Source organism: Canis lupus, chromosome 29 (genome assembly GCF_011100685.1).
Source record: "Canis lupus familiaris isolate Mischka breed German Shepherd chromosome 29, alternate assembly UU_Cfam_GSD_1.0, whole genome shotgun sequence".
Classification (NCBI taxonomy): domain Eukaryota; kingdom Metazoa; phylum Chordata; class Mammalia; order Carnivora; family Canidae; genus Canis; species Canis lupus.
In genome coordinates, this window is record NC_049250.1 from 12,310,551 (window position 1) to 12,330,467 (window position 19,917).

The 19,917-nt window shown below is 41.6% G+C and overlaps 1 protein-coding gene across 1 annotated transcript in view; it reads right to left on the minus strand.

The window, feature by feature from the left end:
* Positions 1 to 19,917, minus strand: part of ASPH (aspartate beta-hydroxylase) — a 182,423-nt gene that overhangs the window by 3,318 nt on the left and 159,188 nt on the right. The window contains 3 exon segments of the mRNA NM_001375359.1: positions 12,049 to 12,182; positions 12,543 to 12,634; positions 18,681 to 18,816. Of these exon segments, the coding sequence (NP_001362288.1) occupies positions 12,049 to 12,182; positions 12,543 to 12,634; positions 18,681 to 18,816 (362 nt within the window).

The window sequence follows — 19,917 nt, forward strand, 5'->3', positions numbered from 1 at the left end:
TCAGGGCCTCCAGCATTACTTCATAAAATATGTGTATAGGAGCTAAGACCTAAACATAGTGCTCGTCTAAATAAAGAAATCAAGAGAGAAATGTGCAGGGGCAATTACACAATGCTTTTCAAATCCAAAGGAAGTTTATTACTCATGCTAATGTTCTCCTCTTGTTAAAATAGGCATTAATTGCCAATATATTACATACTAAGTTATGTCTTTAAAATGAAATTTTTACTAGGAAATTTTCTTTAGATATTAAAATTCCACTCAAGTATTTAAAATTTTAAATCAGGCATTAGCAAATAATTAAAATTATAGGATAGAAAATGCTAGCTTGATTTCAAGTTACTGCATTATCATAAGGAAGTTTTCCTTAGGAAAATTATTTGTGCCTTTTTATGCTCATTACTAGGTGATTAATCAATATTAAATTAGGTAATATTTCATACTGCAAGGTTTCTCAGCCTTGGCTTTAGTGACATTTAGGGCCTGATAATTTGTTTTCGGGGGTTATCCTGTGCTCTACATAAGTTTGGCAGCATCTCTGGCTTCTACCCACTAGCTGCCAGAAGCATGCACTCTCCCACAGTTATGAGAACCAAAAATGCCAAATGTCTCTGTGGGGTGGCGATGGGAGAGTGAGAGGCAAATTCATCCCAGACATATTGCATTCATCTGACAACAGCACTTCTCAGTTATTTAAAGGCAATGATAAAGTAATGAATATTTGCAAGTTAAAAGTTCCTTGAAATTGAGAATCAACCTCCACTTCTGCTCCCATCCCCACCTTCCTGCCCCATTTTCTACGCTGTCTCACACACCTAACCTAATAACTTCCATTCAATAAACACTGCTTAGCATTTTGATATGATTCCTCTTAAGGATCAAAGAGTTCTACTGGAGTTCCATCCAAGTGTAACAACCAACAACAGAAATAAATAGACATGGGAACAAATGGCAGAATATGTATTATTACCATGCAAAAACCAAACTTGAAAGGTAAAGTCAAGAAAAGAAAAAAAATGACAAGAAAAACGAAGTGAAATGATCTGTGGTATATACAGTCTGGTGACTTTCTAGGTCTTAGTGTTATTGGTGAGATTATGCAATGTCCATGGGTACCACTGAAAAACTTAAACAGGCAAAAGATAAGGGGGGGGGTTGTGCTCTCAAAAGGGAAAAGCAGGGCATCCATGTGCACAGCAGCAATACTGATAGTAGTCAAAAAGTGGTGGCAACCCTAGTGTCCACTGACCAACGAGTGGATAAACAAAATGTGGTATAAGCAGTCAATGAAATATTATTCAGGCTTAGATGAAAGGAAAATCCAGACAATGCTACAACATGGGCATTATGACATTTTGCTAAGTGAAATAAAGCAATCACACAAGAACAAATATCGCATGATTCCGCTTATAGGCAGTACCTAGAGTTATCAAATTCACACAGATAGAAAAGAATGATGGTGAGTTGTTGTTTTGTGTGTGTGGGGCTTTAGTAAGGTGAAGAGTCCTGTGGATGGTTGGATACTGCGATGGAAGCACAATATGATCCTACGTACCACCACCAAACTGTATGCACATTTAGAAATGGGTTGGTAACTTTTATGTTATGTGCACTTCACCACCATTGAAAAGGAAAAAAAAAAAGGGAAAGGCAAAGGGGAACGTGGTAGAAGAGAGAGGGGGAGTGAAACAGCATGGCACAAAGGACAAGTTATGGCCCTGAAGGGAAACGTATTTAAGCTTCTTGGCTCTGCCATTTACTACTATGCGACCTGGGCTGAGTTACTCGGCATACATGAGCCTTTGCGTCTTTATCAGCACAGCTGCTGTGAGGATTAGCATCTGACGGGCACATGGTAGATATTCGATTAATGATAGAGAACATAAAACAGAGGTTGAAGAAAAATACAGGGAAAAAATAGAGACAAGATAAAAGAGGTGATAATGTATGGAAGTGGTATAATGTTACCAAAAATAACCTTGGCTTCATGCCTTATGAATTTGCCTTCATTTGAGAAAACTGAAAATCTTCCAAAGGGGTGAGATATCAAAAATCCTTCAGAGAATCTGCAAAGTACACTTTGTGTTGCAATGACAAGTGGTTCTCAATGTTTTCTGAGTGGCAAATAATCCAGAATCTACTTAAAATATTGGAAGTAATTCAAAGACCCAAATAGAAAATCCTAGGTTGTGCAAAATTAAATTTTTCACTAGATTCTGATGGGTGTAAGAAAGCCAAAGACTTAGGAATGCTTTATGGGAGCAAAATCTTGAGCATATTATTCATTAACTGAAATTCCCTGTGAATTGGGACGAGCTTTTAGTGTCGAAACACACTGATTTATTCAAGGAACACCAGTGGCTATAAACATGGAATTTAATGACCATTGGTCTGTGGCTTTTCAGATATTCAGTCAAAATGGACCAGCATAAACAACTGATGAAACAATTTTTTAAAAGATTTTATTTATTTATGAGACAGTGAGAGAGAAGGAATGGGGGGAGGAGCAGAGGGAGAGGGACTGCACTGAGCATGGAGCACAACTCGAGACTCAATCTCAGGACCCTGAGATCATCATCTGAGTTGGAACAAAGAGTCAAATGCTTAACCGATGGAGGCACCCAAGTGCCCCAAAACAATTTTTTTTAAAACAAAAAATCTAGGAGGTATTCCAAAGAGCTGGATTCCTCTAGGGCCATAAACTCATGGGGAAGCATGTCCCAGTATCTTCATTTTGCCCTTCCATTTTCTTTCACATATTTCCCCAGAAAACAGCAAAGATACCCAAGTATTAATGTAGATTCCTTTCGAATACTTCAAAACTGGTGTCTTTCACTTATGAGAGGGCAAATGTGACAAAAAGCGCAGCCCTAATTAACCTCAAAGGGCAGAACAAAAAAATCCCACACAAGCAACATGCAGGCTGAATGACTGGGGTTAAGCAGCCATAGGTGGCTTGTGTGGTCGGGAAAGGATGAGGTTTTCCACAAAGAAAGATAGAGCTAAAGAGGTCAAAGTTCTTTAGATCTCTTTTGAATGACAAAGACTCTCCTTGCAATGCAAGAAACAGTTTTCAGGCCACTTGCTTTGTGAGCAAAGTTCCACCAAATAAGATTAAGTTACTCAAAGTATGACATGAAAAGTGCCCTCTGGAGAAAAGATTTTTCAGAGTCGTCTTTGAGCTTCCTGATGGTGCTCACATGGCCTTTCTCTGAGGATTCAGAAACACAGGACCAGAGTGGGGAAGCTGTACCTTTTCCCCAGGGGGCTACCTCATCTGGCCATTAGAATTTCTTACCTTTATGGGAAGAATGCCTCATCCTGGTTTGCAAAAGATACAAGAATATCTGGCCCAAAATAAAGCAATATCATATCATTTCTCAGTTTTCAAGTTTAATTAATGACACCAATATAATGGTGGAGGTACATACCTAACAACCATAATTGGGTCACTGAACTGTCATCAACAATAATCCTATTAGATTCTTACAGAATCTTTCACCTAAAAACTTTAACTGATCATAGCTCGGTGATCTTTGCTAAAATGTTCTGAGGTAGGCAAGAAACACGGTTCCAACATTTCAGCAAAGGAGTCATTCTGATACTGTGATTCTGTGGAAGAAGCAGAAAGTCACCAGCCTTGCTTTGTTAGAGCCCAAACCTTTGGCTCAAGATCAGGGTACAAGGGGGATATTCTTCGTGCCGGTAGCTAGCTGCTGTGGTGAGGTAGCCTGTAAGGTGTTTTACAGGCGGAGTCGAATACACGAAAGGGTCAAAGAGCTCAGGAGTAAGGCTACTTAACACAGTGCTTATTAATTCTGATCTACTGAAATCCCTCAGTTCTGACTGCATTGGAAATCCTGGCACATACTAGAATTGAAATGTAAAACTCTTCTCTCTCTCTACCTAATATATGCAGACAGAAACACACACACACATTCTTTGTCTGTCTGTCTATCTATCTATCTATCTATCTATCTATCTATCTATCTATCTGGACAAAGCACTTTTCTGGAGTCTAGGACACCTGTATTCTTGTTCTGACAGCTGTGATCTAGCCATGTGATAAAGCACTTCATGTAGGGGCCTCAGTTTCCCTATTTGTGCAATGACAGAGGTAGATAAGATGGCCTCTAAGGCTCCTTTCAGCACTAAAATTCTCTTAATTCTCTGAGCTAAGCTATTGGTTAGGATGTCAATCATCATATTACATTTCATAGGATTTACTTAAGCTTTCATCTGAGGAGTGGGTATATTTGCCATTTTGTTTACTGTCAAAATATTAATTCCAATAAAAGATGGCTAACTTCACAAAGAAGCAATCTTCCCAATAGATTGTATATATACACACCCCCAGCATATCTCCCAGCCCCTCAAGGAAGAGCCCCTGCCCAGCTGCCACAGGGCTTCCCTCCTCTCCACACAGGCCTGGGGATTCCAGATTATGCCCTCCTGTTCACCCCACTGCTACCTCTGTGGAAGCTTTGGGCTTCCTCCTCTTGGTCTTAGGTCAACCAGTAGCAGAGGGCTCTGTAATACAGCTGAGAAAGCCAAAAAAGGACAAAGAAAGAGAAAAAGCAGAAGAATCACTCATAAGGCCTCCAATGGGATGCCAGTGCCCACTCCCCCACATACTTCTATTTCTAGGGTAGGGGGATAGAGAGGAAAAGGAGAAATGCAGGGGGTGGAGTAGAGCTATCAGCTGTGCTCCTGCTGGTCCTCTGTTCTCTGGCATCCCTCCTGGCCTCATGCCTATCAAATCACAGTCCCTATCTGTATCTGTACCATCCCTCCACCAACTCTGGCCTGGCACACCATGGTTCTCTATCTGGTTCTCCTTTCCTAACTCCTTAAAGTTTCACCTCCTCCCTGTCAGAATGCACCCTCCAGGTTACATGAACCACTTCCAATGGTGGAGGAGTGCTTGGTCTCACTCCTTGGAATATAAGGGACAAAAGTCTCCATTTCTGCAGCCATCAGATGAGAGGACGGTAAAAGATCAAGTACACTGAGTGCATTTACCACACAGTACTCTGTAAATAGAGTTCTGAGGGCAACTCTATGGATTGCTTTAAAACTCAAAACCATAGAAAGATAGGCTTTGATTCTTTTCCCATCTCACCGATGAAGAAATCAAGGCTTAGACAGGTTATGCACATTGTCTAAAAGATTGTGAGTTAAAAGCTTCGGAGGGCTGACCCAGGAACCTCCACGTCATTTAAGATTGTTGTAGTAGAATGGATTCCAACTTTGCAATTTTTCAACAATCAGTTCAACAAACAAAACGTTTGCAGATGATTCATATTCCATGTGGGAACCGCCATTCCAGTAGAAGCGTCACTGTGTATCCATGTGGATGAATGCCGTAGACACTCTGTGCCAACTAGAACAGGGACGAAGAGGCTCTAACTGGTGCTTTTAGTTCACCAAGTTGCTCAAGGAAAGGAAGAAAGGGCAAAATGTTACCTATTCAATAACAAATCTTCAGGAAACATATCCAGTTAAAATGTCATTTTCAACCTGCAGCCCAGATGGACAGACTTGAGCAATGACTTACAGATAAAGTCACATTATGGTTGGGATGGAAGATGGTTACATTTTGTGAAACAGAAGAGCTTGGATTCCAGGGAAAATTTTAAGACTTTATCTTTTTAGATGCTTTATAAAAACAAAGCAAATGCTGCCTATGAACAATTTCATGGTGGCTTTAAAAATTAAATCTTTCTCTTACTGTTAATATTATAGTAGGCCTTTCACATGCTCTTCCTAATTAGAAACTTGAGAGATTAATGGGGATTTTACAATTTTACAAATTTACTAATTTTACAAATTCAGTTTGTAATATGTTACAAACTGAAGTATGTTACGGTAGAGGGCCATTATTTTTACAGCAACAGAGACAGGAATTAAATGACTTATTGCCAAATTCATTTCTTCAGCATGATACTGACATTAATGCTGACACATGCTTTCCTGGTATGTATTAGTCTTGTCCAATATTTCGTGCTGGCAATTTGTAGGCAATAATGCTGAATCTCCTGGAGGAACCACATGGTCACTCTTCTTTCCTGCAGCCTGGTTCTAGCATGTCTTGGAGCCCTTTTTGGAGACTGAGTAGAAAGAATTCCTGTCTGGGATCATCCAAAGTTCAAACAACTTGGTCACTCCATGAGATTAACAACAATTAGTTCCCGCTTGCTAGTAGCATGTTTATCCACTGACTTAAGTTCATTCAGCTTTGGATCAAGATCATAAATGAGCTCTTTTGACAGGCTGCAAAGCATGGCCTGTCAGGGGTGACACAAGTGGTCCAAATATGGACACTGTCCAGCTGCTTTCTCTCCCTTGTTGTCTGGAAATGAAAACTAGCATTCACAGTGATCAACTTTTAAGTGTAGGATGATCTTAGTTTTGTTTTTATTTTATTTTAAAAGATTTTATTAATTTATTTGAGACACAGAGAGAGCACGTACGCAGGCAGAGGGAAAGGCAGCGGGAGGAGAAGCAGACTCCCCACGGAGCAGGGAGCCCAATGGGGGGCTTGATCCCTGGACCATGAGATCATGACCCAAGCCAAAGGCAGACGCTTAACCAACTGAGCCACCCATGCACCTCAGAATGATCTTAGTTTTGTAACCACAACCACCACCAAAACCCTAAAAGGTCAGAAACCTATACTTAGTGAGGCTATGGGTTGAGGTTACACAGACCTTCAAGCCAGAATGCCTGGGACCAAATCTTGATTCCAATATTGTAGTGGGCTGAATGGTGACCTCCCCTAAAAAGTAAGTCCACCTGGAAACTGTGAATATAACCTTATTTGGAAAAAGGGTCTTTAGGGTTGTAAGGAAATTAAAGATCTTGAGATGAGACCATCTGGTTTAGGCTGGGCTTTAAATCCAATGATAAGTGCCATTATAAAAGAGAAGGGGATGGGTACCTATGTGGCTCAGTCAGTTGAACATCCAACTCTTGATTTTGGCTCAGGCTGTGATCTCAGGGTTGTGGGATCGAGCCCCACATCAGGCTCAGTAGGGAGTCTGCCTGAGACTCTCTTCTTCTTCCTAATCTCTCTCTCTCTCTCAAAAGAGAGAGAGAGAAAAGGACAAAAGACATGGGGGAAGGTGATGTGCTGGTAGAGGCAGACACTGGAGTGATGTGTCTACAAGCCAAGAAACACCAAGGATGGCTGGCAGCTACCAGAAGCCAGAGGAGGTGCAGGGCACACATTCTCCCTCAGCCTCAACCCAATACCTGACTTCAGACTTCTGGACTCTAGAACTACAAGAGAATGAATTTCTGTTGTTTTAAGTCATCCAGTTTGTAGTAATTTGTTATGACAGCCCTAGGAAACTAATACAAATTCAGCACTAAGCTGAGTGACCTTGGGGAAGTTACTTGGCATCTTTATACCTCAGTCTCCCCAGCTGTAAAATAGAAATTTTAATAATCCCTTAGGATTGTTGTGAGGATTGATAGATTCATGTGTGTGGCATCCTCAGAGCTGCTTCGCACAGCAAGCACGCTATTTATCATTACTGGGTTCATCTCCTCCTTCTCACAAACATACATATGCAGGCATTGAGAAGTGTCTGGGCAATATCTCTGAGTATCAAGATCAAAAGTAATACTTTTTTCTGTTGTGCTTCTCTGTGTTTTACAAATTATGTACAAGGAATATGCATCATGCATCAGTTTTACGGTCAGAGGGCATTTATTAATTTTAAATGATCATTTAATTTATATAAGAGGCTGCATATCTGCAAGCTCATCTTCAGATAAAAATTGCTGTGCTATGTTTTGCAGTGATGGAATATTTAAACAACATGCATGCTAGCAGGACCCACAGAGTGCTGGAGAAACAGCAATGTGATTATTAATACCTGAGAACTCCAATGTGCAAATTGTTACGGGTAAACTACTCTTTTGGAAGTTGAGAGGCTTTGAAAATTGCTTCCTGTTGCCTAGCACAAGGAAGTCTGATTTCTTGGTATACTATACTTAGTATACTTGTATACTTGTGGAAACACTAACAGTATTAGTTTCCACACTAACAGTATTTCTATAATAACAGTGTGAAACTTCCAGGTTTCCTATGACAGTCTTTCTGTCTTTGGAGTTTACAAACCACCTGTCTACTCTTCAGCTATCAAGCTATTTTCACTGTAAGCATCACACGGTATTTTAACTGACCCATTTCTCTTATGAAAGACACTATTTTTGTAATGAGGCACTTAACCTGACCCAATCACCCTTGAGTTAAGGCTTGCTGAGGATGAGAATGTAACACAATATGAAGTATGAGAGAAGGGACACAGGGAAGAGTGTTGACCAGCAATCATGATGAGGCGGAAAGGCACTATCCTTCTGGGCTCTCTGGGGTCGAGAACAAGAAGCATTTCATCTTCTGCAAAATCGGCTTCCTGGCCCAACCATAGGGAGGTGGGTGGAAAGTACCTGTTAATAATCACCTGCAAAAAACAGCATCTGCAAGTTATTGTTATCAACAGGTACTTCCTGTCATGTGAAGGTTACGTTTTAGTGCAGTGGAAAGCAAGGCCCTGCCATGTTACCCTTCTTACTCAAGCTCACCCTCCATGTGAGTTGTAGGACTGGGGCTACTTGTGGCAGGTCAAGACAGGTAACCCCAGCATGCTTTTGACTTGGGGGCGGTAGCTGTCCCTTCCTTTGTCAAGCCCGGTCCCCAGGTGTTTGCTGGGAGCCTGGGGCAGGGAATGCACTGTGTAGGCTCTGCTGGGACACCTCTCCTGGTGTCACAAGGTGAGAGCTCTGCTTGGCTTCTCATTTCAGCTCTGGCACTGTCCAACTGCTCCCCTTCCTCGCTGCTACATACATTCCTTCAGCCTGGCCTTATTGCCTCCAGCCTCTGATGACTAGGATCAGTTTGCGCATGTCCTTCTCTACCTATTCCTAAGTGGGCTTTTGTCTAGTGATTTTTTCCTAGAGTAACTTGAAGCAGGACAGACCAGAAATTTTAAAAAATACCTGGAAAGCAGGAGGGAGGGAGGCCAGGAGTGAGAGAGGCAGGGAAGGAGAGGCAAAGATAACAAACAAGTTTATAACCATCAGGCAGTACTCAAGAAGTTCTCTTCTCTTTCTTCACCGCCCCTAGTTATTCAATCTTGTAACCCAGCATCCTCTCTGTATTCTCTGGGTCCCCCCACTGTGTCCTTACCCCTCTTCCTTTTGGTGGAGATCCTGCAGACCCAAATGGAGTTCCCAAAGGCCTGACAAGATTCATGCCATCTGGGGAGGAATCTCTCCCTGTTCAGCTATCTCTGACTGTCGTCCTTGTGGAGGCCAAGAAAATTAAGGCCATTCCACTTTAAGTTCAGTGTTAGCACAAGTACAGCCATCCCAGGCCCCTGTGAATAAGGGCTGAACTTTACATTACTTCAGTTACAGGAAGAAAACAGTTTACAGCTTAACATCCTAGAAAGCCCCTATTAGAATGAGAACAGAGCCCAAGCCAAGGGCAGGAAGCCCCTATTAGAATAAGAACAGAGCTCAATGCCCTTGAAAGCCCCAAATCAAAATGTAAACAGAACTTGAAGAATTGCTCCAGCCCTTCTGGAGGTCCCCTAGACCAGCCCTTAAAACTAAGCTGAAACCCACCTCGGGGTCCAAGTCCCTGCTCCGCTGTATTCGGTTTACTTGGACCCAAGCTCGAGCTTGCTAATAAACCCTCGTGTGTTTGCATCGGTGTCGGCTCCTTGGTGGTTTCTCGGATTCGTAATCTTGGGCACAACAGTCCTGGTCCCGCCCCCCCTGCCCTCCGCTGCCCCATCTCCTCGGTGGTTCTCCTTTGTCTGTCTTCTAAGTGTGGATGTGTTCTCGGAGTCTCAAGCTTCCCCCGGAACGTCCTGCTAAGCCTGCCTCTTGAACCTTTATGTCTAGACTTGATTTCTCTCCTGAGCTCCAGGCATCTGTATCCAGCCGACTTCTGAATGTTTCCACCACTGTGTTCCAATAGCAACTTAAATAAAATATATACAAACACAGAACTCATTATCCATTTCCCCGAAATTGCCTCACACCTCCTAAGACCTCAGTATTTGCTAAAGCATCAAAAGCCTCCTACTGACCAAAATGGACACCGCCAAGTCACCTTGAACTTCCCCTCCCTTGTACCACACTTGGGATTCACTTGAGTCATTTTCATATCTCCTGCGGCTGCTTTTTACTCTCCCTTTGTTTCCAGGATCTTCTTGGGCAGGCTGCTGTGGCGGGCTGTTAACTGTTCTTCCTCTCTTCCACCATACAGCTTTTGTCCCCCAGGGCTTCCAGAATACCTTCCTGACAAAGCTCTGATCCCACTCGTTGGTATTCAAAGCCTTCTATGACTGGGCTTCTATTCCACTCTTTCACTTTTTCTGACCTTATTCTAAATGTGCTCTTAAAGTTTTTAGACAAGAGGGTGACTCTAATGTCTTGGAGGGCTACATAAGCATACCACAGCCTAAGCCAGAGTCAATGCACTTGAATCTGAGAAAATGAAGCCTAAGAGCAACCAATCACAGCCAGCCAACTGGGCTTCCCCAAGAAAGGCAACCACTTCCACTATAACCAATCGCTTTGATTTACTTAAGCATCTTCTCTATAGGAACCCTGTCCCCAGCTCCTGTCCTGGAAAATCCTAACCACCCTTAGAGTTTGACATTACCTGATGTGAATTGGTGCGTGCTCAAATAAACTCTTGAAAATTTTAACATGCTTAACGTTTATCCACACGACCGAACCCTACACTCTTGGTTGCTGAAATCACTCCATATTCTTCACATGTGCCCTATCATTTTGGCTTCTGTGCCTTTGCAGATCCTATGCTTTCAGCCTGAAATGCCCTTTTATCCCAGCTTTGAATTCCCAAACCTACCCATCTTTAAACATCACCACTGTCAAGATTCTCAAATCTTGGCAGCAAATGAATTACTTGCCCATTGACCATCTGTAGCATTTTTATCTCTACCTCTCTTAGGACTCACGACATTTGAGCCTGTGTTATGTCCCTGATCAGGTACATCTGGCAGGGGAAGGCTCCCATCTGATTCAACTTTGAATCTCCCACAGCACTTTGTGCTGCCCCATGTCCCAGGGCAGGCCAGTCTCTGCCAATAACCAAATAAATGACTGTGTACTCTTGAACATCCCCCTCCATCAGATCTCTACTGAGGACCATGACAAATGTCCAGGAAGATAGCAACTTGGTTTCTGACCTCTAGGAGCTTCTAGAGATTAGGCTAACATCTGCTAATTGATAAAAAGCAATGGAAGAGAAAGAATACGATTACTGGGAATATACACTATATACATTCTAGTAAGTCAGGAAAGAGGCTCCTTTTTATGAAATGGCATTGGATCTTAGTAACAGGTTTATTTTGGATGGGTGAAAAGAAGGGCATCCCAGGTGGATGGAGTAATAGGATTAGGACAGCGAAAGGCATGGGGACAAGGGCCTAATGTTCACCATGTCCCACTCATGCTAGGATGTGGGCTCAGCGCCTTGTATGCATTATTTCATGTAATCCTACAACAATCCTGCATAGCAGATAGCATCACTGCCAATTTTATAAATAAGGAGGCTGAGGCACGAGGGGATTAAAGAACTGGCCAAAGTTATACAGGGTTAGGTGGCAGAGCTGAGATTTGAAAAAGGCAGTCTGCTTCTGTTGCACCACGCTGCCTCCTCTAGAGCAAAACACAGAAACATCACTGAGTATTTTCTTCAGGGCTCAGTATAAGATAGTTGACTCTGAATGCCAGTCTGTCCATCTAGAGAAGCGAGGAGGCTCTTCAGCAAGTTGAGAGTGGCGTGGGGAGAAATGATTAGGGAAGAAAGCCCTCGAACTGAGGAGTGTCTCCAGACTAGCAGAAAGAACAAAGAAGGGACACAGACTCAAGTCTGGATTATCACCCACTCCAGCCTACTATAGTGACAAAGGAGGAGAAATAACCCAAGTGAACAGATTGGTTGTAATGAACACCTATCCTCAGAGGTGATAAAAGAGACAATGATGGGAGGAAACTTACTTGGTCTCATTGGCGCATCGGATCTTACAGCCTTCCTTGGGAATCACCAAGCCCAGATGCATTCGGAGTCTGCAGTTGGTGGGCCCCGTGTGTGGCCACACGTGAGTTCCTGGGTGCATAATGGAATATTTGATCTGCACAGAAAATATAACAAACTGGTCATCCATTTATTGAGGGGTGGGGGAAAGGCTAAATTCAAGTGACAGGATAAAATTACTATCAATTTGGATATGAACCTTTGTAAGACTCAGAATTTTTATTCTCATCTTATTTCTTTGTTATCAAAATAAGGACTCACATTTCCCACAAGAAGCTAAACACTGAATAGTTCCCTCCCTCAATTCTGACTTCAACCACAAGAAATTACGTTTCATTGGAGAGTGAAAAAAAGATGCCTTTGCTGGGCCAGATAAATGTTTCTTTAGAAATGTCAGCACTCCCTTATTCCTAATAACTAACTGCGTTCTTCCCATCATTGAAGACACGTTTGGTACCTGTCCTCTTCTGCATCCTGTTGTCTCAGGAAATTTATCTAGTAAAGAACAGGTTTTAGGAGCTCCTTTACAGGCATTTTCATTTTTTCTTCCTAGAATGAGAAATGATAAAGTCATTTTGTTAGAAACAAATCATAGGAAAACTTTAAGTCTTCCCATTTTGGCCATGTGCAATCTGTATTGTCACCGTCACGAGGAATGAGAAAGCTAAGCAAACACAAGAAGACGAAGTGTAGCTGACAGTAACTGGCAGAGCAAAAGGACCAGACATCTCCACTGTGTTGGATTATCAAAGGACATCTAATGGACAAGGTGAGCGTTGACTATTTATTCTTCTCCCTGTAACAGGTAAAATAATGGCCCCCTCCCAAGGGTGTCCATATTGTAGGCAGGAGACAATGAACATGTTATGCTATATGGCAAGGGGAAATAAAGGTTGCAGATGACACTGAGATTTCTAATCAGCTGACCTGAAAATAAAGAGAATATCCTGGATTAACTGGATAGGCCCCATGTAATCAAATAATCTTTCAGTATGGAAGAGGGACACAGAATAGTCAGTGTCAGAGTGATACAGAATGAGACAGGCTTGACTGGCCATTGCTGGCTTTGAAGATGGAATGTGGGCAGAGTCTAGAAGCCAGAGCCTCCAGAGGGAATACAGCCCTGAGGATACTCTAGTTTTAGCCCAATGAGACCATTGTAGACTTCGGAGCTCCAGAGCTACAAAGATAATACATTTGTATAATTTTAAAGCCACTAAGTTTGTGGTAATTTGTCAGAGCAGTTGTAGTAGATTCCCTAAGGAAAAACGTAGCTTCTATTTCTAATCTAAAAATGCATTTCTAGGACTACATCAAAGAGTTACCTAAACATTTTTAATTGGAATTTAATTTATTTTTCATTGTGCAGATCAGCCTTTATATGTTGATAAAGAACAGGATTTAAATGAAGAGGGGAAGGAGTATCTGAGAGATGATGTTTTCTATAAGTAACTGCATCAGGAACACAAATTTTGGGACATAGTCTTAAACATCCTGGACTACACAAATTTCTTCACCAATGACAAAATGACTATGTCTTAGAGAAGACATGCTTAGAAATGTACACAGCATTATTTGCTCTTATGGAGGAGTAAAACAATGGATTTTTTTAAAGATAGAAAAATTTTAATTTCCTATTCAAGATTTCACAAGGGGCTGCTACACAAAACTGAGTTTAATTTTATCTAGTTAATGTTAGTTGTGTCCTAAGATAATCATATACTAAAATTAAAATGAGAGTTACGAGGAATACAACTTAACAGCATTCTCCTCAAACAGACCTCAATATTTTAGAAAACAGCTTCTATATGTATGTTAGCTTTTCCTAAGTAATCTTTTTGCCCTTTGAGTAAAATGTTAGTTGCTGTTTCTAGTGATTAATGGAGTATCCCAAATGAGATGAATGATAAATGCCAGTCTGAATAAATAGGTTCCTGTATACGTCTTCATAAAGCATTTTTTTTTTTTTAGATTTTATTTATTTATTCCTGAGAGACACCGAGAGGCAGAAGCATAGGCAGAGGGTGAAGCAGACTCCCTGTGGGCAGACTGATGCACCTGAGCCAAAGGCAGGCACTCAACCACTGAGCCACCCAGGCACCCCTTTATAAAGCATTTTTTAAAAGATTTATTTATTTATTCATGATAGACATAGAGATAGAGATAGAGAGAGAGAGAGAGAGAGAGAGAGAGAGGCAGAGACACAGGCAGAGGGAGAAGCAGGCTCCACGCTGGGAGCCCGACGTAGGACTTGATCCCGGGTCTCCAGGATCGCACCCTGGGCCAAAGGCAGGCGCCAAATCGCTGAGCCACCCTGGGATCCCCCATAAAGCATTTTTAAGCCTAGCTTCCCATGCCTTCCCTAATGCAGGATCTGGGGATGGCTTGGTAGGAGTCCCCAATTCTGGGCTCTATGCTATGCAGGCAGCAGTTGAGTGAATCCTGGAAGCTTTAGGAGGAACTGGAAGTGGCTGGACTTCCCACCGGCATAGTAGAGAGGGCTGGAAACATATCACTTCGTGAATAGGTGTGATGTACCTTAATGAGTGGGTAACCTCTCATAATGAGTGGGTAACCTAATGGACTGGGTGTCACTGGGACTGCCACTTGGTCAGGACTAAATATGAGACGGTGCCTCTAGCCACTGAGACAAATAAATCTTTTCTAGTCTGTAAACACATATTCTCTGTGGAGGGAAAAGCTATATAGTAGATGTTTGACATTCGTGGATTACCACTGGTAACCTTAAGTGTTTACATGTGATGGCGAGGATTTAGGAGTGCAACAACAATTCCATGGTGCTCACTGTGGGCCAGGAACAACTTGACACACTTAAAAGGACTCATCTGATGCCTACAACACCTGCTATTAGCGTTCTATTTTAGAGAAGAGGAACAAAGGCACAGGGAGGCCACACGGTAAGTGGCACAGCAGGAATTCCAGCCAAATTGGACCCAGTCCATGTTCTTAACCATGACCCAAGTAACCATGACCTAGAACCACCCCTCCATTGCTGTTATTATTATATAACATATGATTGTGATGTAATAAAAAAGTGGTACTACTATCACCTACTGGATAATTGTCAGATCTTTTGAGAGTACTCACTGATCCTAGTAATTACCCCATACTTGAGGCACAAATTTCATTGTTTCTTTTCAGTGAGGTTCTGAGGCTCAGAGATTCAAAAATATGTTCACATCACACAACTAACAAGTGGTGCAGCCAGGCCTCCAACCTGGGATTGTTGGTCTCCAAAACATATGCTTTAGAGCATAATTTATAATTTTGTCACATCATGGAGTAGAAAGCAGTTGTGAGAAGCAAATGCTCAGCTGAGGAGGAAACTATCCGGCAGTTGAATTCATTATGGCTTTATTGTTCTTTTATTATTTCTCACTGAGTTTAACTCTCAAGAAGTGATCAACTTTGTTTCTTGGGGAAGATGGCCCTAGAAGTTCTGTAAACGCAGATTTGGAAGAATCAATGGGCTACTTTGTTTACATGTGAATATACTTTTTTTGGTTTGTTTTTTTGTTGTGAATACACTTTATAAGAAATATTCGTGGGGTTGGGACTTTTAAAGGTCTTGGATTGTATCTTTTTTAGTTTCAAGGCTCTGCTGAGGTAACAGGTTCATCTTGCAGGACAATTCTGACCAACTGGCAGTGGCTACCTAGAACACTGTTGAGAAGGATTCAAAAGTTCTGCTTGAGCAGAACTAGATTAGGAAGGCTATTGAGATTAGTTAGCACTGTCTCCCATGGGTTCTGGAGGAAAGAATAACTGCACATTCTTGCATGGCATACCAAGTATGGTATGGTATATTTGCTGACCATAATTTTAGTGTTCATTGTTGGTGATAATTAATAAACTTAGAAAATTTTTTTTTTATTCATGAGACACACAGAGAGAGAGAAAGGCAGAGACATAGGCAGAGGTGGGACTTATCTTGGATCCTGGGATCAGGCCCTGAGCCAAAGGCACTCAACAAGGTGTCTGGGCTGAGCCATCCAGGCAATTCTGATAATTAATAAACTTGAACAAAACTGACATTCCATAACATTCCCTTTGCAGTTTGAAAATGGATTTGTAGGCGACAAACTATTATTTACCTTTGTTGATGTTGTTTTTTTTCTCCAACTCAAAAGTTGGCCATTTAAAACAGAATAAATATTCTTCAGTCTTGATTATGCTACTGGGAGACTCATCATGATTCCCACTACCATCTGGAGAGAGATGAAACTTCCAGCCACAGCTTTACGGCCTTCAACTCTCTAGCAGCATCCTTTCCTACCTAGAACTAGACAAACTCTAAGTCTTAACTAAATCAGATGTTCATCAGCCTCTCTGTCCGACCCTGAGATCTCAGCGTGGCTCAGAAACTGTCCTGCTGCCTCCCTTCCTCACATCTTCCCCAGCCCCTCCTGCCACGGGATTCTCCCTCCAGTTTGAGTCACAGCACCTGAGAGGGCATCTGCCTTCAGGAATTCCATCCTGCTTCTACGTGAGCTATGGTACTAGCTGTCTTCAAAACTCTTTAAACTGTGACTTTGCTTCTAGAAGACAGTTAACTGGATTCGTCCCAGAAGCCTGGAGCCACAAAGAAAAGGCCACAAAGAACCTTAACAGAACTTCCGAAAAGAAAAACTATGTGACTTATATTCTCTTATGACAAAAAAAAAAAAAAAAAAAAAAAAGAACTGGAAATAAATTTCTATTTAATTAACTGCAACTAATTGGAAAATACAGGCATATGATAGCCCTCACCCGAAATACACAACTCAATCATTTTGGGTCAAAATGGAAATCAAGATAGAAATGCCATCACTGTCTGGAAACAATACAACAATACAAGTGAAAGTATCATACATTAGAGCCAAAGGAATATATTTTGCCACACTTAAAACATTTTTAAAAACATGCACAAGTTTGGGGCACCTGGGTGGCTCAGGTCATGATCCCAGGGTCCTGGGATGAAGCCCAGCATTGGATTCCTTGCTCAGCAGGGACCCTGTTTCTCTCCTCCTCTGCCACTCCCCCTGCTTGTGCTCTCTCTCTCTCAAATAAACATTTTTTTTTAAAAGCACAAATTTAAAGTCAAAATGTTGCCTTCAAATCTTGTCAGCATTATTTATTTTCTTGCTTGCTTAATACTTTTATATGCCCTGTAATGCTTTGCAGATTTCAACTTTATCTAAGCACCTGTTTTTAGCAGAGACTATGGTTCTGGAAATTACTGCCAGGATGCCTGCTATTCTTAAGCACTGTTCTAGGAAGCATAAGGATGCTAAAGCCTAAGGATGTTAATGCAACTGAGGCATCAGATGAACTTGTGAATGCTTGAGGCCAACAGAATTCATGCATTTTAGTGAGACTCCAATAGATAAAATTAGCATATTGTTCACATATTGACCTTGTAGCTCCCCTAAAAAAAATCTTGTTGGCAAAAAAGCTGACAGTCACTAAAAATCATGTGATGTCTCCTCTGATGGACGTATCCTTGAAAGTATTACTGAAGTAGCTCTTTTTTCTCTTATGTATAAACTATTCTGAAAGTTTAAGTGAGATAAACAACTGTGCTTATTTGTCCTTTAATGTAAACCCGCTGCTTGTCCTCCTCTCAATTTATTTGGTGCAGCTGAACATGTGCAACACATACTATTTAGTCTTCAAAATGGATTTATTTTTGGGTAGACTGTTAACAGGCTGACTTGATTTTTCAAGAAGAGAACTGGAAAGAGCCTTAAAGCTAAAATTCAATGCTCCTCATTTTCAGGATAGATTGCTATATTAATTCATCAAACACACACATACTGGAGCCCCGTGTATGTACCTGAGTCTCGGTTAAGCCTAAGAATGTTAGGTTGAATGTGACCACTTCCTATCCTTGGGGAGTGCAGACAGTGGTTATTATTGCCTGTCACTCTGGTGTCTTATCATCTCCAAGCCATGGTAACTCCATTTTGGCATGCAACATCATCTCCATGCTACAGAGCAAATGATGCTCAGGGAAGGTCCTTTTTTTCGTTTAAAGATTTTATTTATTTATTCATGAGAGACACAGAGAGAGAGAGAGAGAGAGAGAGAGAGGGAGAGAGAGAGGCAGAGACACAGGCAGAGGGAGAAGCAGGTTCCATGCAGGGAGCCCGACGTGCGACTTGATCCCAGGTCTCCAGGATCATGCCCTGGGCCGAAGGCGGTGCTAAACCGCTGAGCCACCAGGGCTGCCCAGGAAGGTCCTTTTTAAGATAGTAATTAGCACTTGGTGGACTTTTAGGTTAAGCCTACACAGTAGGGTTACTCTTTGTAATGTAACATTAAATGGAGAAAGATCAGGAAAACCAAAATATTATTTATATATATTTATCCATATACACACGTGAGTATACCTACATACATATACACACACATATTTACATGCACATATGCACAGAAATAATTGTTCATATACAGTTTTAAGAAACAATATTTTTTCTGGGCAGTTTCCTTTAAGTTGGGGAATTCCAGCTCTGGGAAATAACTTGACAAGATTCGAGCCTTCTTCCCCTCAGGTCATTGGCTGCAGAGAACAATCTAGAAGTTGGGAGCTCACCTTGCTGCCACAGCGTAAACTGGCTCCAGTCACCTTTCTCCCTCAGGTTTTCGTCTTCGGGCAGGAAGAGGCCTTTGGCTTTATCCATCACTGCAAGGCCTTCATCACGGATTAACTTCCAGTTTCTTTCTAAGGACTAGAGGGAAGATTCTGGTTTTACTGGGTTGAAAATATGCCTGGTTGTCATTATAATGACTCTCAGTTTTTTGTTTATTTGATTCATAAAGTAATGAAATCTGTGCGCTCATCTAGATTGCTTATTTCAATTTCCTCAGGGACTTCCAGTCAAGGGTTTAAAAAAAGCTTACTATTATTTTTGAGAACTAAATGCCTTTCAGCATAAAAATGTCAATAATTCCTCAGAGAACAATCCCCTCCAAAAATTACTTTTACATTTGCCTAAAGGTTGTTTGTTGGTTTTTTAAATAATCACAAGTGAAGAAGAGTACTGCTCCTGTTGTACATGAGCATCAGTACATGAGCACACTACAGTGTGCTCCACACGACACCCTGGCATCCAAGCTAAAACACAAATCACAGACCTCATTTCATCTTTCAACAGAAACGGCAATTTCATGAAGATGCCATTCAACCTGGTAAATTTTAATTACATTTCCAAGACATCAGAAACGTGTCTATTGGAACATCTGATGAATTATAAAGTTAACAGCAAAACAAAGCAAATAAATGCCCTAGGGCTTAGAATTCAGCCAAAAAAAAATATTTCTGACTTCTCATTTACCAGGGTGCTTTAGGCCCTGTCAGAAAGTGGGCTCAAGACCATCAGAGCCTTGGAGTGGCCAGGCAGATGCTGCTAGGCGTGTGGAAGGAACATTCTGGAGCTCTCAGCTCTAGGTGATCCTCACCAACATACTGTGATGCTGATGAGGGTGGGAGCAGAGAGGAAAGTAGGCCAGGGTGAGCTGGTGGTGGAGTGGCAAACCCAGAGGAACTACTCCTAGGAAAAAAAAAAGAATAAAAACTGCTTTCCTACTGTATGATTAGACTAATTGTACCGATAAACCAGGATTTTGAAACGCAAATAATGCCAAACATTTTTAGGTTAAATGAGAGATGGATGGAGTAGTATATGGAGTATATGGAGTAGTATATGGAGTATATGGAGATGGAGAGTATATGGAGAGAGAGGGACACAATACCTGATTTCAAGAGTCAGAGCTCAAGAGCATGGAACTAGAATTAATTAGTTACAAATAAAAAGAAGGATTCTGACACG